Source organism: Galeopterus variegatus, unplaced genomic scaffold, assembly GCF_000696425.1.
Source record: "Galeopterus variegatus unplaced genomic scaffold, G_variegatus-3.0.2 Scaffold4550, whole genome shotgun sequence".
In the NCBI taxonomy this organism is placed as follows: domain Eukaryota; kingdom Metazoa; phylum Chordata; class Mammalia; order Dermoptera; family Cynocephalidae; genus Galeopterus; species Galeopterus variegatus.
The window spans coordinates 10,944-29,971 of NW_007730661.1; the positions used below are offsets into that span (position 1 = coordinate 10,944).

The 19,028-nt window shown below is 36.8% G+C and overlaps 1 protein-coding gene across 1 annotated transcript; it reads right to left on the bottom strand.

Moving 5' to 3' along the window:
- Nucleotides 1-238: 238 nt before the first annotated feature.
- On the bottom strand, nucleotides 239-14,541 carry SGOL1 (shugoshin-like 1 (S. pombe)). Its single transcript, XM_008587820.1, has 8 exons — nucleotides 14,410-14,541; nucleotides 11,429-11,577; nucleotides 11,150-11,346; nucleotides 7,376-7,452; nucleotides 5,651-5,709; nucleotides 3,544-4,359; nucleotides 1,472-1,661; nucleotides 239-1,217 (listed from the first exon to the last, which is right to left on the bottom strand). Exons 2-8 carry the CDS (start codon nucleotides 11,568-11,570, stop codon nucleotides 1,109-1,111), a joined length of 1,590 nt encoding a protein of 529 aa, XP_008586042.1. The 5' UTR covers nucleotides 11,571-11,577; nucleotides 14,410-14,541; the 3' UTR covers nucleotides 239-1,108.
- Between the last annotated feature and the right edge of the window lie 4,487 nt (nucleotides 14,542-19,028).

Sequence of the window (19,028 nt, forward strand, 5' to 3'; positions counted from 1 at the left end):
CCAGTGAGCGCACCGGCCATCCCTGTATAGGATCCGAACCCGCGGCCTTGGTGCTACCAGCGCCACACTCTCCTGAGTGAGCCATCGGCCGGTGAGAGATTTTTAATTGTATTTATTCTTAGATAAGATAGCCACTCTAGAGTTTCCATGAATTTAAAGAATAAGAGGAGTGGTTGAAAAACAACCAAACAGGTATTCTATCTTTCACATTTAAAAAACAGAAGGAAAACACAAGTGCTATCTTATACAAACTTTATTGCTCTTTAAAAATGGATAACCTACAATGCCTTAAAAATATAAAGAGGTATATACAAGTATAGACATCAAACTTTCTGAACTAATTCCCTCTTCGGTTGGTCAAAAATACAGAAAAACCCTTAGTATTCACACATTTGAGACTTTTGACTAAATTAGGAGCTATTCTGAAAGTCCATGACATAATTTGTGATTTTGCTGAGGCATTCACTTTGAACAATATTTAGAGCTCGGGGTTCAGAACTAGTCATTTACCTAGTCCCTGGGCCTAAACAACCATCAATTCTCTAATCATGATCCCAAACACATTTTATCTGAAAAATTAAATACAACAATGGTATAAAGGATCCACAAACAACTTAGGGTATACCCTACTGTGAATGTCAAAGATTTAGTTTACTCAAATATTATATAAGGAGTTTCAAAAGATCCTGTCTTCAAAAAAATCATTCACTGTAGTATCTCCCACTTAAGAGAAAAATAAAGATGCCAGAAGTTTATAATTAAAGTATCTTAGTTTGAATAATCATTATTAATTTCCAAAATATTGGTGTAAGATACATTTTAACTAAAATTAAGGGGATTTAGGCAGCATAAAAAATCAAAACAATTATAGTACTTAAGTCCAGTTATTTATATTCAAAAGAAATAAATCAAATTTATTAAAGGTTTAAGACAAAAATCACATTTGAAGTATAGTTTTGAAGAAATGTTCATGATCCAGAGTCCTGTCAAGAGAATATTCTATGGCAATAGTTTGACCCATTTGTGTACTGTCTTAGAGATTCTCTCTTGAAGCAACAGAAAGGCGTGTAGAATGAATTTTCAACAGAAAATCTTCATTGTATTTGCTTCATACTTTTTTTTTTTTTTTAGAACTACGTCTTGAATCCTTTTTCTGCTTGAAAATAGGAGAATTCAAGAAACACAAGTCTGTAAAAGGGTCCCCTCTTCTCAGTTTCCTATAAGGGTAAAAAGAGATCTTAGGTATAATTGTAAGCATCTCAATGTTAACTTATTTTTCAGTATAAATTTATTGTAAAATATGCCAATTTTAATTTCCCCACTTGTTTTTTTAATCAAATTTTTATATTTCAGATGGCTCATTTTTTTAAAAAATATTTTGATAGTTTAAGACTCATTCTTGAACAAAGCTTGACAACTTTACTACCCCCACGCATCATTAAAAATGAGTTCCCACAAATCAAATACTTACGAAGCAAGTGTGGGCTCCTTATAGTTCATGCTGATCGTGCACCTGCGCTTAGGCAGAGACACTGCTGGGCTTTCTGTATTCTTTTTTGGAGAAAGAGAAAGTTTTCTGACTTTGACTACAGGATACAAGGAAACATTGGTGATATCCTTTAGGCTAAAATGAGGTGACTGGTGAGTTTCAGGTGGTGTACCTACAAAAACAACTTTTACTGAACATGGTTCCAGAAAAAAAAAATCACAGGAACTAAAATTATACTCGATTATATATCCTAAATGTATACAAAAATCCAGCACTTTATATAATACAGATTTTTTTCAACCTTTTCAACATTTTTTTCTCTTCTTTTCAAACCAGATAATGTTAAAATATTAATTATGGTAAAAGTGAAGAAATGATAGAACAGTTTACTAAAACTTAAAATTCTTCTAGGATGGCTTGGGCATAATGAGTTAGTTTTAAACTACGGAATTTCATTTTAGTCATACCTTGCTATTTAGAATTGTCAAGGCCCCTCTATCTCTTTCAATACCAAAGGTTATCATTGATTGGTTTTCTACAGTCTTATAAAGCCACTTAAACTCATTCTATTAAATAAATGAGAACTCTAAATCATAGCCTCTGTATAAACCAGGAGAACAGGGGCTCCTTCTAGGAAAGTTAGTACGTTAAAAAGTTACCCATTGTTTTTCCCATCATAGACATCCCAGTTATTACATTTTGGAGCTACAACTATATTGGGATGCAGGTACCCAGCATACCGTAAAGACACTGTAAGACAATCTCCTGGAATAGCTTTAAAAAGCAAATTGTATCCCCAGAAAAACTGAATTGTAACTGTACAGTGATTTAATACTAAGCAGCAATATGCTCCAGGATTATCTGGGTTTCAAACAGCCTGTCTTTTTCATTGCCACATAAATATATTGTACTATATTATTACAATTTTCAGTTAGAGAAACACGTCTAAGCAACATCGGATCAGTTGCTATATCCCAGGATAATGCTTCTCAAACGTTAATGTATACATGAATCCATATGAAACAAAAGGCACTTGTTAAAAAGATGCAGATTTTGATTCAATGGCGTAGGGTAAGGACTGAGATTCCGCATTTCTAAGAAGTTTCTAGATGAGGTTTTGGAGACCAAACTCTGAGTAACACTATTTTAAAGTACATTTTTTTTCTTTTAAAAACTCATTATGGACATTTTCAAACGTACACAAAGATGGTGACAACATATACAATCAGGTTATATCATGAACCCCAAGTTACCTAGCTTCAATAATTACCAACATTTTTCCAAACTTGTTTGATTTATTCTAATAACATTAGGGTATATTTTTTAAAAAGATATTTGCGTGCTACCCCCACTTAACTGGTAGACTTGGAAAGTCGCTTACTTTTTTAGGCTTTTGTTTCCTTATCAACAAAACAATCATAATGACACCTATACTTCATAGAGTTGTTCTGAGGAACAAATGAAATAATGTGACAATATTTTGAAAAACCACAGTTTATAGATGTCTTAGAAATGTCTTACAAAAGAATCCTAAGCTGTCAACTGAGGAAAAAGTTTCTTGGTCTCATTAGGCCACCTTCAGTAACTAGAAAATAATTTTAAATCATGGTTCCTGTCATATTAAATATAAAGCAAAAACCAAAAAATATAAACCATTAAAATGACAAGTCACTGGATTCAAGTTTGATTTCATTTTCAAGAAGATATTTCAGGTTAGTGTATAAAAGATACTTTAATTCAATTTAACTCCACAAAAAGTCCCCCTGCCTCCTTGGGAGGCTTCATTTCCTGAAAATAAAAATGCTGTCTCCATAAGAAGTAATATTTGTTGTTAGAGTGTTTAAATTAGCTTGAAGTAAGTCAGAGCAACACAACTCTGATTTCCACCCCCAGCTCCTCACTATTTAATCAGATGGCAACTTCCCCCAGAGAGAGACAGACGGTTAGTCTCTAACCTCCCCCAGAGAAACAGATGGAATGTACAGTATATAAGCATCCGGAATGATCATTTAACATAAACATTAAAAATGAAACCAAACAAGTAGATCACTTACTGGTGGGAGTTTCTGTTGGCTTAGAACCCTCCATCTCTTTTTCATCCATATATTTTAGTGCTCTTTTAGATCGAGGCCTGGTGACTGGTCTCCTATCTGATTTGCTGGCAAGATTTTGAATGTACTTGCCAGTCGGCAAATAGAGGTCATCAGAGTCATCTCCTGAACCACTTGATTCACAGATGCTCACTTCAGACTCACTGTTGTTTTCTTCTCTATTAGAATCATTGCTGATTTTTTGTCGGAATGGAGTGAGATGAACACCCTCTTCCAAATTAAAATTGTAAGCATCACTGGCACTGATAGATTCATCCAATTTTTTTTTGGAAACGGTTTTTTTATTTTCACTTTTGTTCCCTTTATATTTTAATGTAGATTTTGATTTTCTTCTTCTGTTAGCTTTTCTTTTCTCTTCTCTTTTTCTTCCTTGTACATCTCTATGCTTACTTTTAGTTTGTTCAGATTTAGGTTCTAAAATGATTTCTTTCATTTTAGTAAACTTTCCTGGGTCAATCGGTTTTAGTGGTAAGATAATTTGGTCTTTGTTCGATTGACAAACATTTTGTTCTACATTTTCAGGTATGTGCATATTTACTTGTGGGTCTTCTAATCTAGTTCTTTCCAGTTCAAAAGACTGCTCTGCCAAATGGCTGGTTTCAAAATTATCCAAGATATCAGATTGACATAGATTGTTACAGTGTTTCTTTAAATGGCGACGAAGAGATACAGTTCTAGGTAAGACATTATCAGTAAATTTAGCTTCACCTGAATCAAAATCAAATCCTGGTGTGTCTTGAGGAATAGTAGGCATGTGCTCTGAGAATTTAAAAAATAAATGAGAAAAACAGTTTTACATTATAGAAATTTGAATTTCAGGAATCTTAGAATTCAAAGTTAAAAAGAAACAACAGAAAAGTCATTCTGTGGTTTTCCTGCATTTACTGTAAGTAAATTGATATCTGGGGAACTTAATATTACCCTCTATTTACTTGTAAATGATTAACTGATGGTTTATATCTATCCTGTGAAAGAATCTTACATAACCTTTAAGAATATTCTAACATGTAGTTTTAAATACCCCTGTTTTAAAGAAAAATGAATAGTCAGTGAGTACAGATTCAGAGGTGTGGAATCTCATATTCCAAAGTGGGACAAATATACTGAGAAGTGGGAACTAAGTTGTTTTTGAAAAATGAGTAAGATTTGGGTAACTGGAAACCCTTTCAGGTAAGAAATATAATCTGTATTTTTAGGAAAAGTGAGGATATTCATCTGGTTTTGCTTATTCAAAAGGTATCCCAGAGCTGGTCGGTTAGCTCACTCAGAGCAGCGGTGCTGCTTGGTTAAGGGTTCGGATCTCCATACCAGCCAGTCGCTAAAGTATAAAAAAAGCCCACCCAAAACTATCCCTTCTTCAAAGCTTGGTTCAAGTAGAGGGGATTGATATTTGAGAACAGGGACGCATCAATTTAAAAGTAGTAAGGGGCTGGCTGGTTAGCTCACTTGGTTGGAGTGTGGTGTTATAACACCAAGGACAAGGGTTTAGATCCTAGTATCAGCCAGCTGCCAAAAAAATAAAATAAAATAAAAATAAGTAACAGTAGTAAGAAGGGCATGGCTTTTAAGTTCAGTTTTGAGTCTACCCCTAGCTCTTACCATGTGGGCTACTTCTTGTGAGATGCTTTACCCCTCTGAGTCTACACAGAATGGAACTGACTGTAATTATATTTGCAGGTTGTTCTGAGGAGTAAGTGAGACAATGAATGTAAAATGCCTAACAGAGTCTGACCCATAGTAAGACTCAGTAAATTGTAGCCATAGTTATAGTCAAGGTTTCCAGTTACAGATTTGGCACAATGGATGGATGTATTTTAAATCTCTATTATTCTGTATAAAATAAACAGATTTGCTGTGAGTAGAATACCAGATGATGGTAAAGAGGAGATCCTGGGTAAAAAACAACAACAACAACAACAACAAAAAAACAGAACACCACATGAACAGATTTTAAAATTTAAAAAAAAAAAAAAAAAAGAATTAGAGAAATTTAATTGTTACTTGTTCTTAAAGATCTTATCTTGCCCTTTATAACTTTTGCTTCAATTACCTTCTGTTTGGGATGGTTCTCCTTGTCCTGGAAAGTCAGTTTCTTGAAGAGGAACTTGCCTTAGAAAATACCAATAAAAAACCAGAGATTTATTTAGCATTCATGTAATAAAAAGAAATTTAATGTTTTCCTAAATTATAAGTTTTTTTCCTTTCCTTTAGTATCATTTCATAATTCAATTCCAAATCAATACATCTATTCTGTATCAAGGGAAACGAAAAAATAATTATCCCAATTACATGGAGGCTGATTTGTTACAACTAGCATTCAATTGCCACTGGAAAAACTAACATACTAAGTTGGATAGTTCACCTGAAAACATACTACAACTCAATTTCATTTAACTAAAGAAACAGCCAATCAAAATTGACTTATATTTTTTAAATGCAGTTTGATTACTCAACTTTTTAGGAGGCTGCTTTATCATTAGCAGAACAGTGATTTATTATTAATACATACTTTTATTGTACGTAACTATTGAACTCTCCTGAAGTTGTTTAACACTGTCCATTTTCTTTAAAAATCTTGTTCTTTGGTTCATGAAACAAGAAATTTTGTTTACCATCTAATACTATTCCTGGCAGTGCCATTCTAATTGTAATTTTATTCTTTGTAGAGAATTTTCCACTCTAGACAGCAAAAATTAAATAAAGGTTTAGGTAACAGATATAGGGTTATAGTAACTAATAACTACTTTAGAAATCTTATTGAAACTCGATTACTTCATCTTACTTTTTGCCCATAAGTATTTTGTCAGATCTTAGAGTTCAACTGTTTAAAAACTACTAAAGATTAAAAGTAATCTATGGGGACAGAAATCATATTAGTGGTTACTTCTGTCAGGAGAAGGGGATAGACTTGAAAGGAATACAAGGGACCTATCTATGGTGGTAGTTCTCACCAGGGGCAATTATGCTCCCCAGGGGATATTGGCAATATTTGGAGTCATTTTTGGCTCTAACCAATTAAAGAGTGGAATGTTACTGGCATTTAGTAGGTAGAGGCCAAGGATGCTGCTAAACATCTCATAATGCACAGACAGTCCTCTACAACAAAGAATTACCTGGCCTGCAATGTCAACAGTACCAAGACTGAGAAACCCTGGGCTAGAGGGATGGCAATGCTCTGTATCTTAATAGAGGTTTTGGTTCCACAGGTGTATATATGAGTCAAACTCGTCAACTGTGTAATTAAGATCTGTACATTTTACTGTATGTAATTAAATCTCAGTAATTCATAAGCAACAAATAAAGTACACTTCATCCAAGAGAAGGGGAAGAGGGTACATGGGATCTGATTGGAAAAATGAATTGGATCAGTAGGAGAGTGTGACAGCTGTGTTAAACATGATGTTTTATCACATATTTTTTTCTAAACCAAACTATTTGTAGAACTGGGAAAATACCATCATTTCAATAACCAATCCTTAGAATAAACACATGATACAGAGAAAAATATGACTGAAGGGAATACTTTAAAAATTCTAGCAAACCTTCTTATTCCTAGACATCAAAAAAGTAACTAAATATAAGAAAAAGATAACTTCAGTTTGGCTATATATAATGTAATTTCAACACATCAAATTTTCTTAAAAATATTCTCAGTAGAGAGAACATCAGACTCCAAGTATAAGAGTCAATATAATGCAAATTTCCTTTCATAAATGGATCACAGAATTAAATCTTTCTTGGTATTAACAGTCATAATAACGAATTTGATACTAACGGTAAATGCTTCACAAATAAATTCCTGGAATTGTCATCACTATTGGAGTCCATTCCAGAGGTACAAACTTCCTGGTTCTGTTAATGTATTAAAACAAAAGAAAACACTGTTACAACTCAAGAATTCATAAACACTTTATTGAATACATAAATAAGTATTCAATAACACAGACTTATTGACAGTCCACTATTGTGCCATGCACTGTTCTAGGAACTGAGACTATAACAGCTAAAAAACAGATTAAGTCTTGCCCTCTTAAAGCTTACATTCTAGCACAGGGAGAGGAAATTAAAAACAAAACATATATATATATATATATGTTATAGTGAAAAGTGCTATGAAGGAAATACCCAGAGTGAAGTGATGGATAGAAATTAAGGCTGGAGGGCTCTTTCAGACAGAGTGAATTTGATCTGAAATCTGAAGACTGCAAAGGAGCCAGCCATTAAAAGAGCAGGAGGAAGAGAAAGCAGTATAAACGTCAAATACAAAAGTCATGATATAGGAAAAATCTTTCTGTATCTAGGAAAGAAAGGCTGCTGTGGCTGGAACAGTCAGAGAGAACAGTAGGAGATGTACATCCAGAAACCAGATAATGCAGGGCCTTGAGAGCCATAAGTTTGGATTTTAGTTTACGTGTGATGGGAAGTCACTTAATATTAAGCAGGGAAGTAAAATGACCTAAGTTTTAAAAAGATCTAACCACTGTGTGAAGCATGAATTGAAAGGGGCCAGGTGTAGGAGTTAGGAGGTCATCACAGCAAATTAAGGAAGACATGATATATGTCAGGACTAAAGTTGTGGCTAAGACAGTGAAGCTCAGTGTAAGGCCTTAAATAAATCATGCTCAAGTATTGAATGAGAATGGAGGTATAGACAATGAGGGACAGGGAATCCTCTCATGGTTTTGGCCTGAGCAAATGGGCAGGCTACTTTACTGAGATAAGTAAGACTTATGGAGGCGGGTAGAAGTACACAGTATTTTTGGGAGAGGGAAAATAAAGAGTTGTGCTTTGTATAAAGTATGTTTGAGATTGTTTACAAACATTGAGGTGGAGATATTACATAGTAGCTGTGTGTGTGTTTTTGTGTTTAGGTCTTGGGCTATAAATTTGGAAGTGAAGTCACCATCAGATAGTATTTAATGCTATGGGAGGGGATAAGATGAGTCTAGGACAACTAGCATTTAAAAGTAAAGAAGTTGGCAGAGGAGACTGACATGAAATAGAAGGGTAGAAAGAGAACTAGGAGAGTATAATGTCAAGAAAGCTAAGATATCAAAGTATCTCAAGTAAAGAGTAATCCCTGTGTTGCATATTACTGTAAGGTCAAGAAAAAAGAGAAGTCAGCACTGAATTTGATAACATGGAGGTTTTGGTGACTTTGACACACAGGGACAATAGCATGGTAGGGACAGAAGCCAGATTAAGACTGGTTTCAAATGTGAATGAAAGCTGAGGAAGTGAAGACATGAGTACACTGTTCTCTTTGGAAAAGTTCTAATTGTAAAGCGAAGCAGAGAAATGAGGAGGTAGAGATGAGACAAGAAGAGGTTACATTTATTCTTTCCTTCTTAAGGTGAGAGGTGCTAAAGCACTTCTTTATGGTGGCTGGAATGATCTGGTAGAGAGGGAGACACATGGAGGAGAGAGCAAATTTCTGAGCAAAGTCCTACAGAAAGTGAGAGGAAGGGAATTTAATGCACAAGGGGAGAGCTTGGTCTTTAATAGGAGCAGGGACCCTTCTGCCACTGTAGCAAGAGGGAAGATGGAGACCACAAGTACAGATAAAGGCAGATTTCTAGATTCACGTAAGGAAGGTGGGAGTTCTAGTCCAATTCTTAAGAAGCCACTCTAATTTAGTTCAATTGCTTCTTGAAATTTGATGCATATATAATATGGTGACGCTATAATAAATGGGCTAAAACTGTTCATCATGAACAAAACAACCAGAAATTTAATCCTGTTTAGTTTTACATTTTATATCAATATAGCTAATGTTCTGAAATTAGTGTTATTATTGAAGGTAAATAAAGGAGAAAAGAATATTTAATTATACAGTAATATAACTGAAAGACAAATTATTAAGAGATCCATTAAAAAATTTAGGGAATAAAAGGCTATTAGAAATTACATATGAGCTAAGTTAACTACTGCTAGGCAAGAAAACATTCTTATAATTAAAGCATTTTAAGCTTCTCCATCACTGCTAAATTTACTTAATAAACACTGAAGCATGAGTACAGAATGATGACTGAGGATAAATGACACATGCAATAAGTATATGGCAAAAAATAAACTTTGATGTTTTAAATGGTAAGAATACATTTGTCCAGCAATTAACAATACATTCTAATAAAAACACTAAAAAAATCATTGATAAATATTAAGGGGCCTGCAATAATAGAATTTTTTTCCCATTGTTTTTGTGATCATTGAGTATTCATTTCATACTATTTCTGTGTGATTTCAGCAAAAACTTTGGAAAGGGAAGAAGACAATTCGAAGGCATTTGGAGGGATTGTTTTCGCCTACTAGTTGACTTAACAAGGACAAGAAAAAGTTAGGAAAGATTATAATCTGAAAAAAAATTGTTTTAAATAATCTAACCCTCACATGAAGGTGAAGAAATCATACCTTTATAGGGGCGATTCTCAGCTACACTATATATGTCCATATTGTGTATGTGTATGTATGTATATGTATATATTGTACCTATGTCTATATCACACATAGAAAAAAACAAGGAATCACCTTAGTTACAGGGAAGTAAGAACTCTTTCACTGACTTCTCCTGTCAACAGAGAGGTGACATTAATTCCTTTCTCAAGTCCCCCCATACCTCTACCCCAATCACTACAGTCTGGCTTTCTTATCTGGCCTTCTGGCCTAAGTGCCAATCCAACTGTCTTCACTGGCACGCAAACAGATGGCCCCCGAGAAGAAAGTAAACTGTTGTGTTAACACCTGACACTCACCACTGCTTTTCTCTTTCTCTGCCCCATGTAATTTCCCTGGCAGTGGCTTCTGGGAAAAGGGAAGGAGAAACTGGCTCATCATTACTCTTCTCAGGATTAATGGACAATGAGACACAAGGAATATCCTAAAGCAAATTTTCTTCACGTCTGTTATGTTTTGGCTGGCAGGACCATATTTGAGCCCCTTCTTTATAACCTTGGACACAAACAGAATCAGATTAAAAATTTGGTCAACAAAATGTTCAGGATATTTCTTGTCTGGGAGTTAACATATAGTCTTCCTTATTTAGCCAACTTGTAGGTAAAAACGATTCTTCAAAAAGTACTTAAATAATCCCCACAAACCAAATAAAAGTAGTTCTTATAAAACTCCACCGGGCATAGCAAAACTACATAGAAAAGCTAAAATAAAAGCTAAGACAGCATTGATTAAAACTTCTGGACTAGTCCACTTCAACTACCACTTTTAGACCTTTAGCTTAATTGCCCTATCGTTGATTCGTTTAGTCAAACATTCAAAGGGATAAGCAGTGCAAAAAGTTAAACTATTTCTTCTGCATGTTGTTGTGCTACCTGCTTTCAGAACCAAGTAAGGAAGGCATAAGCCTCAATCACCTACATGCCGGAAGCTTTCTTAACCAGCCAGACACAATAGCTGTGCTGAAGCACTAAAAAAAGGATGTTTTAATCAATTCACCAATAAAAGAGCTATCAGTAATCAAATAGCATAATTGATTTAAACTATTTATTCATGGGTTCTTTTCCCCTAAGAAATTCAGACTTTGTAATGAAAATACCTGAGCAGGTTCTTCTGTTTGTTGTGAAGTAAGTTTTTTTTTCAGTGCATATAGCTGACATGCAAGGTAGTAACATTCTTTTCTCAGCTGAAAGATGATATCTTGGGCTTCTCTCACTTTGGATTTTTCATTTTCCACAGCTAAAACTAACATTCTGTTGTTGTCTTGGTAATTTTTCAGCAGTGAAGAAGTGTTGGCTAAAAGAGGATAAAAAAATTTATCAGTTGTTAAACATAAATTTAAAAAGTGATGTAAAAGGAAAACATAAAAATCTCTTACTGATTATTTGGCATGGTGCTGCTATAAAAGACTTGCGTTTGCCAATCTCTGCCAAGCTTTTATTCCTTTTCTCTTTCATTCGCTTCTTTATGTCCTCAAGACTATCTTGAAAGGACTTTTTCAGGCACCTTTCCTTGGCCATCTTCTGCCTAGGAATTTAAAGGAATAAAAAAAGATTTAATTTTTCTCACAAACAATATTATCAAATATAAAACTTAAGATTGAAAACATAGGTTGCTCATAAACAATAGAGACTTAACTGCAGAATTAGCTCAAAGTAGATAGCTAGCTAATCTGGTAGATTTTGTGGCTTTAAAATCTCATTAATATTTTTTGGCATAATCTTATCCTCATCAACGCTTCATAGAAAAGCTTTATTGAATATAGATTTCTAACCCAAAGATACCATAATATGCCACTTATTCATTAATGCTCTATAGTGGCTTACTATATGCTAGGCATTTTAGGAAATGCTTATTATTATATTTTGATGCCATATTTTTTGTTTTTTGTTCTTAAAATGCTTTTTTATTGTATTTTTAAAAACAAAATTCAGTTTAGTCTAAAGGTAAAGAATCTCAAATATATAATAGGGAACATACTCATACAAGAGTCAATTAAATCTCACATAAGCCCAAACTAAAATGATGCTGATTAAAAAAATTGATATCCATTTCTTATAGGGTCAGCCAGCCATGGACTTTTACTCTATTTAATAGCAAATTAATGTCAGGAAATCCGCAATACTTCATCTTCAACCACTGTTTGAGGATTAACAAACCACTTTCACCAACAAGAACTTGTTTGATTTCACAGCAAGCCTATGTGGAAGGAAGAGCAGGAGTCAAGACAAGTATTTAGAGAAGAAAAACTTGGTCTGAAGTGGTCATGCTGCTCACCCAAGGCCAGGTGGTCTTCACTCATTTCCCATGATTTATTTTCAGCTCTTTGGTCTGTTATACATTAGGACTCCAGCAAGAACTTTAACTCCCTAAAATGTTGCTTATAGAATTCCTCAGAAATGAACTCTTTTTATCTTTTTTTGTCTGTCCTTTCTTCCCCCAAACTCCCATCTTCTTGGAGGAGTGAAGTTTTACAGCTCATTCTTTGGGCTGGGAAGCCCTGTGATCGCTCTTGTCTCCTACTTCTGACGATCGGGTGGGAATCAGTATTACAGCATGTCTTAGAACACACTTGTATAGGTGCCACTTAAATGTGGAAGAAATCTATGCCATTATTATTTATGTTTCTTATAGACAATGTTTATGACCAATTTTTAGTGCTTAAGCTTACAGCATTAGTTCAGAGACAATTATGTGCCTGGGTTTTGTTTTTCAGCTCTTTTCTAATTATTATCAGATTAGGTCACTCAGTCACTTGTCTCTCTCTTCCACACTCTTTTAACCCCCATCACTTAAAATATGCACGCACTCTCAAGAAAGTCAAGGTGATCTTCAGAGGTTTAGTTAAACTATGCAGCACTACATAAGATTTTAATAGGTTATTATAACAACTATAGAGCTGGAAAGAGCAGGAACTAAGGCAGAGGAACATGCTAGTATTCTTAGTTATTGCTAAAACTCAGGTCTGCTAACTCCCAGTAAATTATGAACATAGCAAATAAGACATTAAACAAAGACTGATGTACATACCATTAAAAACAGCAAAACATGCACTGACAGTGGAATATGCTATAGAATGTTAATAAGTATACTTAATTTTTCAGACAAATTAGATATGCTGCAGCACGATACTATGCATGTCAAACTGCTTTTAATGAACATCTTTTACCCTAGATTGCACTTTGCAGATCTTAAAATTGCAAAAAAAAATCTAGTTTTCCACAACAATCTATTCATACAATTTTCACCATAAAGAATATCTTCATCTCCTCTAAGGTAGTGAAAAATTGTCCTAAACCTTACATTTTCTTGAGTATTTTCTCTAGGCCTTTTTTCCTCTATACAGTGTCTGGAGTCATATATATATTCCATAAACATATTGACTATAGCATGTAGATCCCATTTAAATATTTTCTTTCTACCAATGTATATACAATATATACTGGGAGGGTTCCAGTAGAGCAAGTGCAACTATTTTTAACAGCACTAATGGTAAGTGGTTGTATAAAACCACAACGAAGTTTTTGAAGTTCATACTGGAGATGTTTGAGAGTCATACAGATTAAGTTACTGATCAAGGTAGTTTAGTTAAGGTATTTTAAAAGCAAAGCCTTATCAAAAAAGCTTTGGTTATTAATCAAGTTAAAAACACAAAAAGAAATTTGTCGTATCACAAGTATTATCTCCTGTCTGGGACGACGGTGTTAGCAGTGGAACCATGAAAGCAGAGGCAGGTCAAAATGCGGGATGACGGCCTCAATCTATATAGTATTCTGACAAGGGGTCTGCATTCAAAAGTACCTAGAATATTTGATCTCCGTCCATAATTCTCTAACCTGTCCTGCTGCGGAGGCAGCCAGGTAGGGCCCATGTCAGGGCCGGCCGCTCCAGGGTAACCGAGGAAGCGAAAGGCCTGGACAAAGTAAAGGACGTCAACGGCATCGCGCTGAACAAATGGCAGCCAATTATTTTGTGTCCTTACGTTAAACCTGGCTTTTCACTACTGTAAATGCTGTGTTTGCACATGACTTAATCTACACAATTCTGCAAGGTTCGGGTCCCCATTCCTCTAACAGAAGAGGAAAGTGCAACATCGGAAAGAGCAAATCGGATTGCTGTGCAGCGAAAGGCGCCCAGTCAGTGTGACTCCACCGTCCGAGCTTTTGGCCGCCGCATTTAGAACGATACTGAGACCCCGAGTTTGGCCGAACAGGGGTCACTACGCCCCTGTTCCACCCCTGAAAAACCTGCGGCCTCTTCCTTTTCCGGGGAGCTCCGGGAAAGCCGGGGATGGGTGAAAAGGAACTGCCGGAAGTGGGCGCGGCGACCCTCCTCCCGCGGGCGCGTCCAGAACGGTACCTTGGCCACTGCTTCTGCCGCAGCTACCCCTCCTGCTCCTCACACTCCAAGACTCCGCGAGGCTGTACCGCCGCACGGAGCCCGCGCTCCGGACCCTCCAGGTCTGTGCACCGCCTCCCGTCGCCCGCAGCTCCCGCGACCACATTCGAAATTCGCCGCCGCGCTCTCCCATTGGCTGGCTGGAGGCGGTCACGTGAGACGACGGCGCAGCCACCACCACCCACGCAGGGCGGCGTCACGTGACCGGACATTCACATCCGGGCATCCACCGCCTCCCGGGGAGGACCCAGTGGTACAGCCACCCGCCCGGGCTTTTCCGCTCCCGAGTCGCTGGATTATTAGGGGTGGAGCTACTGCGAGACCTTTAAGGGCGCGGGGAGTATTTTCGGTCTTCCTGTTTCTTCAGTCTTCCGCCTTCCCATCTCCGAGGCTGTGCTCAAGGGCTCCCTCTTGTGAGAAGCCTCTCCGTGTTTGGTGGCCTGCTTAGCAGTCATTGGGCATGCTACAAGGTGACAGCTTTTAGTGAAATGAAAACCAAGGCAGAGAGCACACTTTGGGTTAAAGAGACATTGTTAGAGAAAGTGCAGATATCTGCAGGTTTTAGCTCCATGTTTCTTCTCTTTGCCAGGTTACTTCTGGCTCTTTAACCCTCAGTAAATGGCACCTGCATCCCTCCAGTTACCAACCCAGAAGCCTGGGGAATCATCCTTATTGACATTTTTATCCTTCCTTAACCTTTCCCCGTCATGTTACCCTGTCCTGTCAACTCTACTTTATAAGTATTTCTCATGTCCACCCACTTTTTTCAATCCCCTAATCCAGCCTCCTGCTGATTCCCTGAACAGCACCAGTACCCAGTCTGACTGCAAACTCTACACCCCGTGTTCTTCATGGTCAGAGTGATATTTTTGCATTTGTGATGAAGTTCAAATTCCTTAAGATGTTTGGTCCCTAAAGAGCCCCAGGGTTCCTGGTTCCACCTCTTTTGAATTTTCTTTCATTTTCTTTAAATTCCTCTTCCCCCTTTTGTCCATGTTATTCTGTCAAGAGCAGTCTTTCTTTCCTTTCCCTTGGCCTCACTTAACTCCAGTTCATGCTGAAGGTTTCACTGTAGAGGTGAATTCTTCCAAAAAGCATACCTGTCCCCAAAGCCCCCTTAGTATTCTGCTTTGCACTTAGTCTGAACTTTCCCTTCGGTATTCCTTGCGGTACTGACTTGTCATTCATTGCTTAAGTTGTGTAAAGGCAGAAACTGTATTTGCCTTGTCCATAGTTAAATTTTCAGCATCTCATTAGCAATTTGAAGTAGTCAGTAAATATTCACTGGGACAATAAAGGATTGAATAAATGAAAATTAACAAAGCATTCCTTATGAAGTTTTTTTGTTGTTGTTTTGTTTTTTAAGTTAACTAATGTTTACATCCTCATCCTAGTCTAGGGGCCTTCCTGGCTTGAGTGGAAGAGGCTGGAATATCCCTCTCTAGCTAACAACTCTTGTTCTCCAGATGTCATCCACCAGATCAACTCCATTAGTCCTCAGTTTACTACCACTGGGCAATGTGGCTCATAAATGCAGAAGCATCAAGAAGGAATAAGCAGAGAGGATTTTCCGTTGTTTGAAGGTAGAGGGTATGAAGGAGAAAGTGAGAGCAGAGAGCAGAGCCACTTCATGGGCCCACAGCCTGTGCTCAGAAGGGCGCTGCACTTGATTTAATGCTCTGCTGTTGCCATTTTGAAGTGCTTAGTAATTTATATTTAAACTTATGATTTATAAGTGAGGTCTGATGAGACAATGGACTATGCATGTGAGCAGATGGATGCATGCAATATGTGTCTGTTGCTTTTCCTTGCTGCCCCATTGCCATACATTGTTCACGATGGCTTCCATTACATACCACTTCATACTCAGGGTCCTGTTCTCAGAAGGGTTCACACTTGGTTTAATGTTCTGCTGCCATCTAGCAATTCTTAACAATTTTATCTTTGAATTTGTGTAATCACTTTGAATCTCACTGGACCTTCATGCTTTGTGGGTCCACTGGAGTTCTGTGCTCATGTTCCATACCAGTACCTCTGCAACCGGGTAAAAAGGGGAGCTGACAGCCCTGGGGCGGGGCGGGGGGGGGCACACTTTCCATTTGAACTAGAACTTGCTCTGAACAAAGAAAGGCAATGATGTTCTACCAAACATGAATGACTAAGGAGCTTTATTATTATTATTTATTTAAAAAAAAATTTTTTTTGGATGATGTTCTACCAAACATGAATGACTAAGGAGCTTTATTATTATTATTTATTTAAAAAAAATTTTTTTGGGGGGGCTGGCTAGTACAGGGACACGAACCTGATATTCAGTGTTATCAATACTGCACTCTAACCAACTGAGCTAACTGTTGGGCTCCTATTTTCTAGCCACTTACGCTAAAAATGATGATATAGAGTGGAAAGGAAAGAGAGGAAAACCCACAATTCTTTTCCTTTTCAGTCCTCCTCTACTCATAGGTAAGCCTAAGGTTGAAAGTGTTGGCAGAATGTGTGAATATAAGGAAATAAAAACAACTCAATTAGTTTTGTACAGCATTTCCACAGTTCTGATAAGAATGAAATAAGCATGAAAGAGCTACAAAATACGAATTGTGTGATTTCACAGATTGTGCAAATATAAAATAAATGCTCTTATATTTGCACATAAAATTGGCATTACTGGGGGCCGGCCAGTTAGCTCAGTTCGTTAGAAAATGGTGTTATAACACCAAGGGCAAGGGTTCAGATCCCCTTACCAGCCAGTCACTAAAAAAATAAAAAAATAAAAGTAGCATTGCACAATATAGAGATGAATGATAAAATTCATGGTCATATTTGAAGTTTTTAATTTTGCTTTACTTAGAACGGTATTAAATATGAAATAAAAAACACACAATGACAAGAGAGTTACCATAGAAGAAAGGCAAAATGATCTATATTTTATTACCTTTAGTGGTACATTTGTCCTTCATTTTGAAGAAAGAGCCTCACATTTTCATTTTACATTGGTCCACACAGATTATGTAGGTGGCCTTGAGCAAGGGCGTGGAGGTTCTGACTTTTGGGGAGGTGCTTTGTCTCTTCCCATTTTGAAATAGTCATACTTCAAACTGGGTTTTTATTAAAGACCCTTGAAGAATGGAAATGGCTGGGTTTGGGGTGTCTGACCCACCACTGAGGGAAAATACTACCAGAGTCCAAGCATGAGTAACTTTTGTATATTTTGATTTTAGGGGACTATATTCTTGTTGGAATCAACAGGTTTTAGACCATATTGTAGAAACTACTACTGTTCTCTTCAGGAAAACTACACATACTCCTTTTCAGACAAAATTTGCATATTTCATACAGTCTATTGGTATACTGAGGCTGTGGGTTATGAAACTCAGGGTCACAGATCAAATGTAGTACTTCAGAATTGAATTGAGAATTGGTAATACCCAATACTGGGATAGAAAAATAACTATAGATATTTTAAGACAGTAATCAGGTTTGTTTGTTTTTTTTCCTAGCATAATGAGCATTCCTAGGTCCTGTAACCACTTTTTGTGTGACATATTGAGGATGTTTATCCTTGTTGCTCTACTCAGGAATCAGTTTGTGTAAATGCCTTTTAACATGGCATCCAAAATGAAACACAGTACTCACAGTGTGTCTGATCAGGGAAGAAGTGAACATGATCATTAACTCCCCTTTCTTGGTCTCCACTTCCATCAAGGTAATTATCAACTAGAACTAGGTTTGGCTGTGAGTAGCAGAAGACTCCTAAATAATATTGGCTTACATAGAACAGGCTCTTATTTCTCTTTCAAGGGAAGGTTTGGGCAGATGCAATTTTGTCTATTGGGTTGGCTTTGCTCCAATAAGTCCTAAGGGCCCAGGCTCTTTACAAGCCCCCTGGTTTGCCATCCCTCATGGTCCATGATGGTTTCTGAGTACCATACAGCAGAACGAAGAAAAGGGATAAAGGAAAAAGGGTCAAAGGGCACTTGCTAGCAGTCTCTTAGGGATATTAACACCTCTGCTTACATCCCATTGGCCACAACTGAATCACATGGTCATACTGAATTGCAAGAGATTCTGGGAAATGTAGTCTTTACTCTGGATGGCAATGTGTTAAGCTAAAAATTCTTCGACTATGGAAGAATGTGATTTTGAGGGATAAAGAGCAGCAAAAATAGCTTTGGGAATTGTTTTGTAGCCCACAGTAGAGTCTCCCACTGAGATTATAGCATCTTAAACTTCTAAGAAGTAATCCCAACTGTGGCAGATGTCATTTCATGAACACTCTGTGTGGGTCAGACACTGTGCTAAGCCTTTTACATGTATGTTTTTGAATTAATCCCTACAACTCTGTAAATTTGTTATCATCATTATAATAGTAAGGACTTTGAGGCCTAGAAAAGTTTAATAACTTGCTTCCAAACTCTCCTCTCTTCCATGGCAGATATCAATAATCAAACAGAACTTTTCTTGCTAAACCAAGGGGCAGCATCAGAATCTTGAACAAAGAACTCAATGCTGAAATGACTACCAATAATATGAATGATTATTCAGAGTTGACATGTGACATCATGTTTATTTGCCATATCAGA

Bases quoted from the DNA above. Each gene is read 5' to 3' on its own strand.
- SGOL1 (XM_008587820.1), bottom strand. From the start codon at position 11,570: ATGGCCAAGGAAAGGTGCCTGAAAAAGTCCTTTCAAGATAGTCTTGAG. The intron at 1,662-3,543 runs GTAAGTGATCTA...TTGTTTTTGTAG, and splicing joins GCCAACAGAAACTCCCACCA to GTACACCACCTGAAACTCAC. The intron at 1,218-1,471 runs GTAAGTATTTGA...TTACCCTTATAG, and splicing joins AAGGAGCCCACACTTGCTTC to GAAACTGAGAAGAGGGGACC.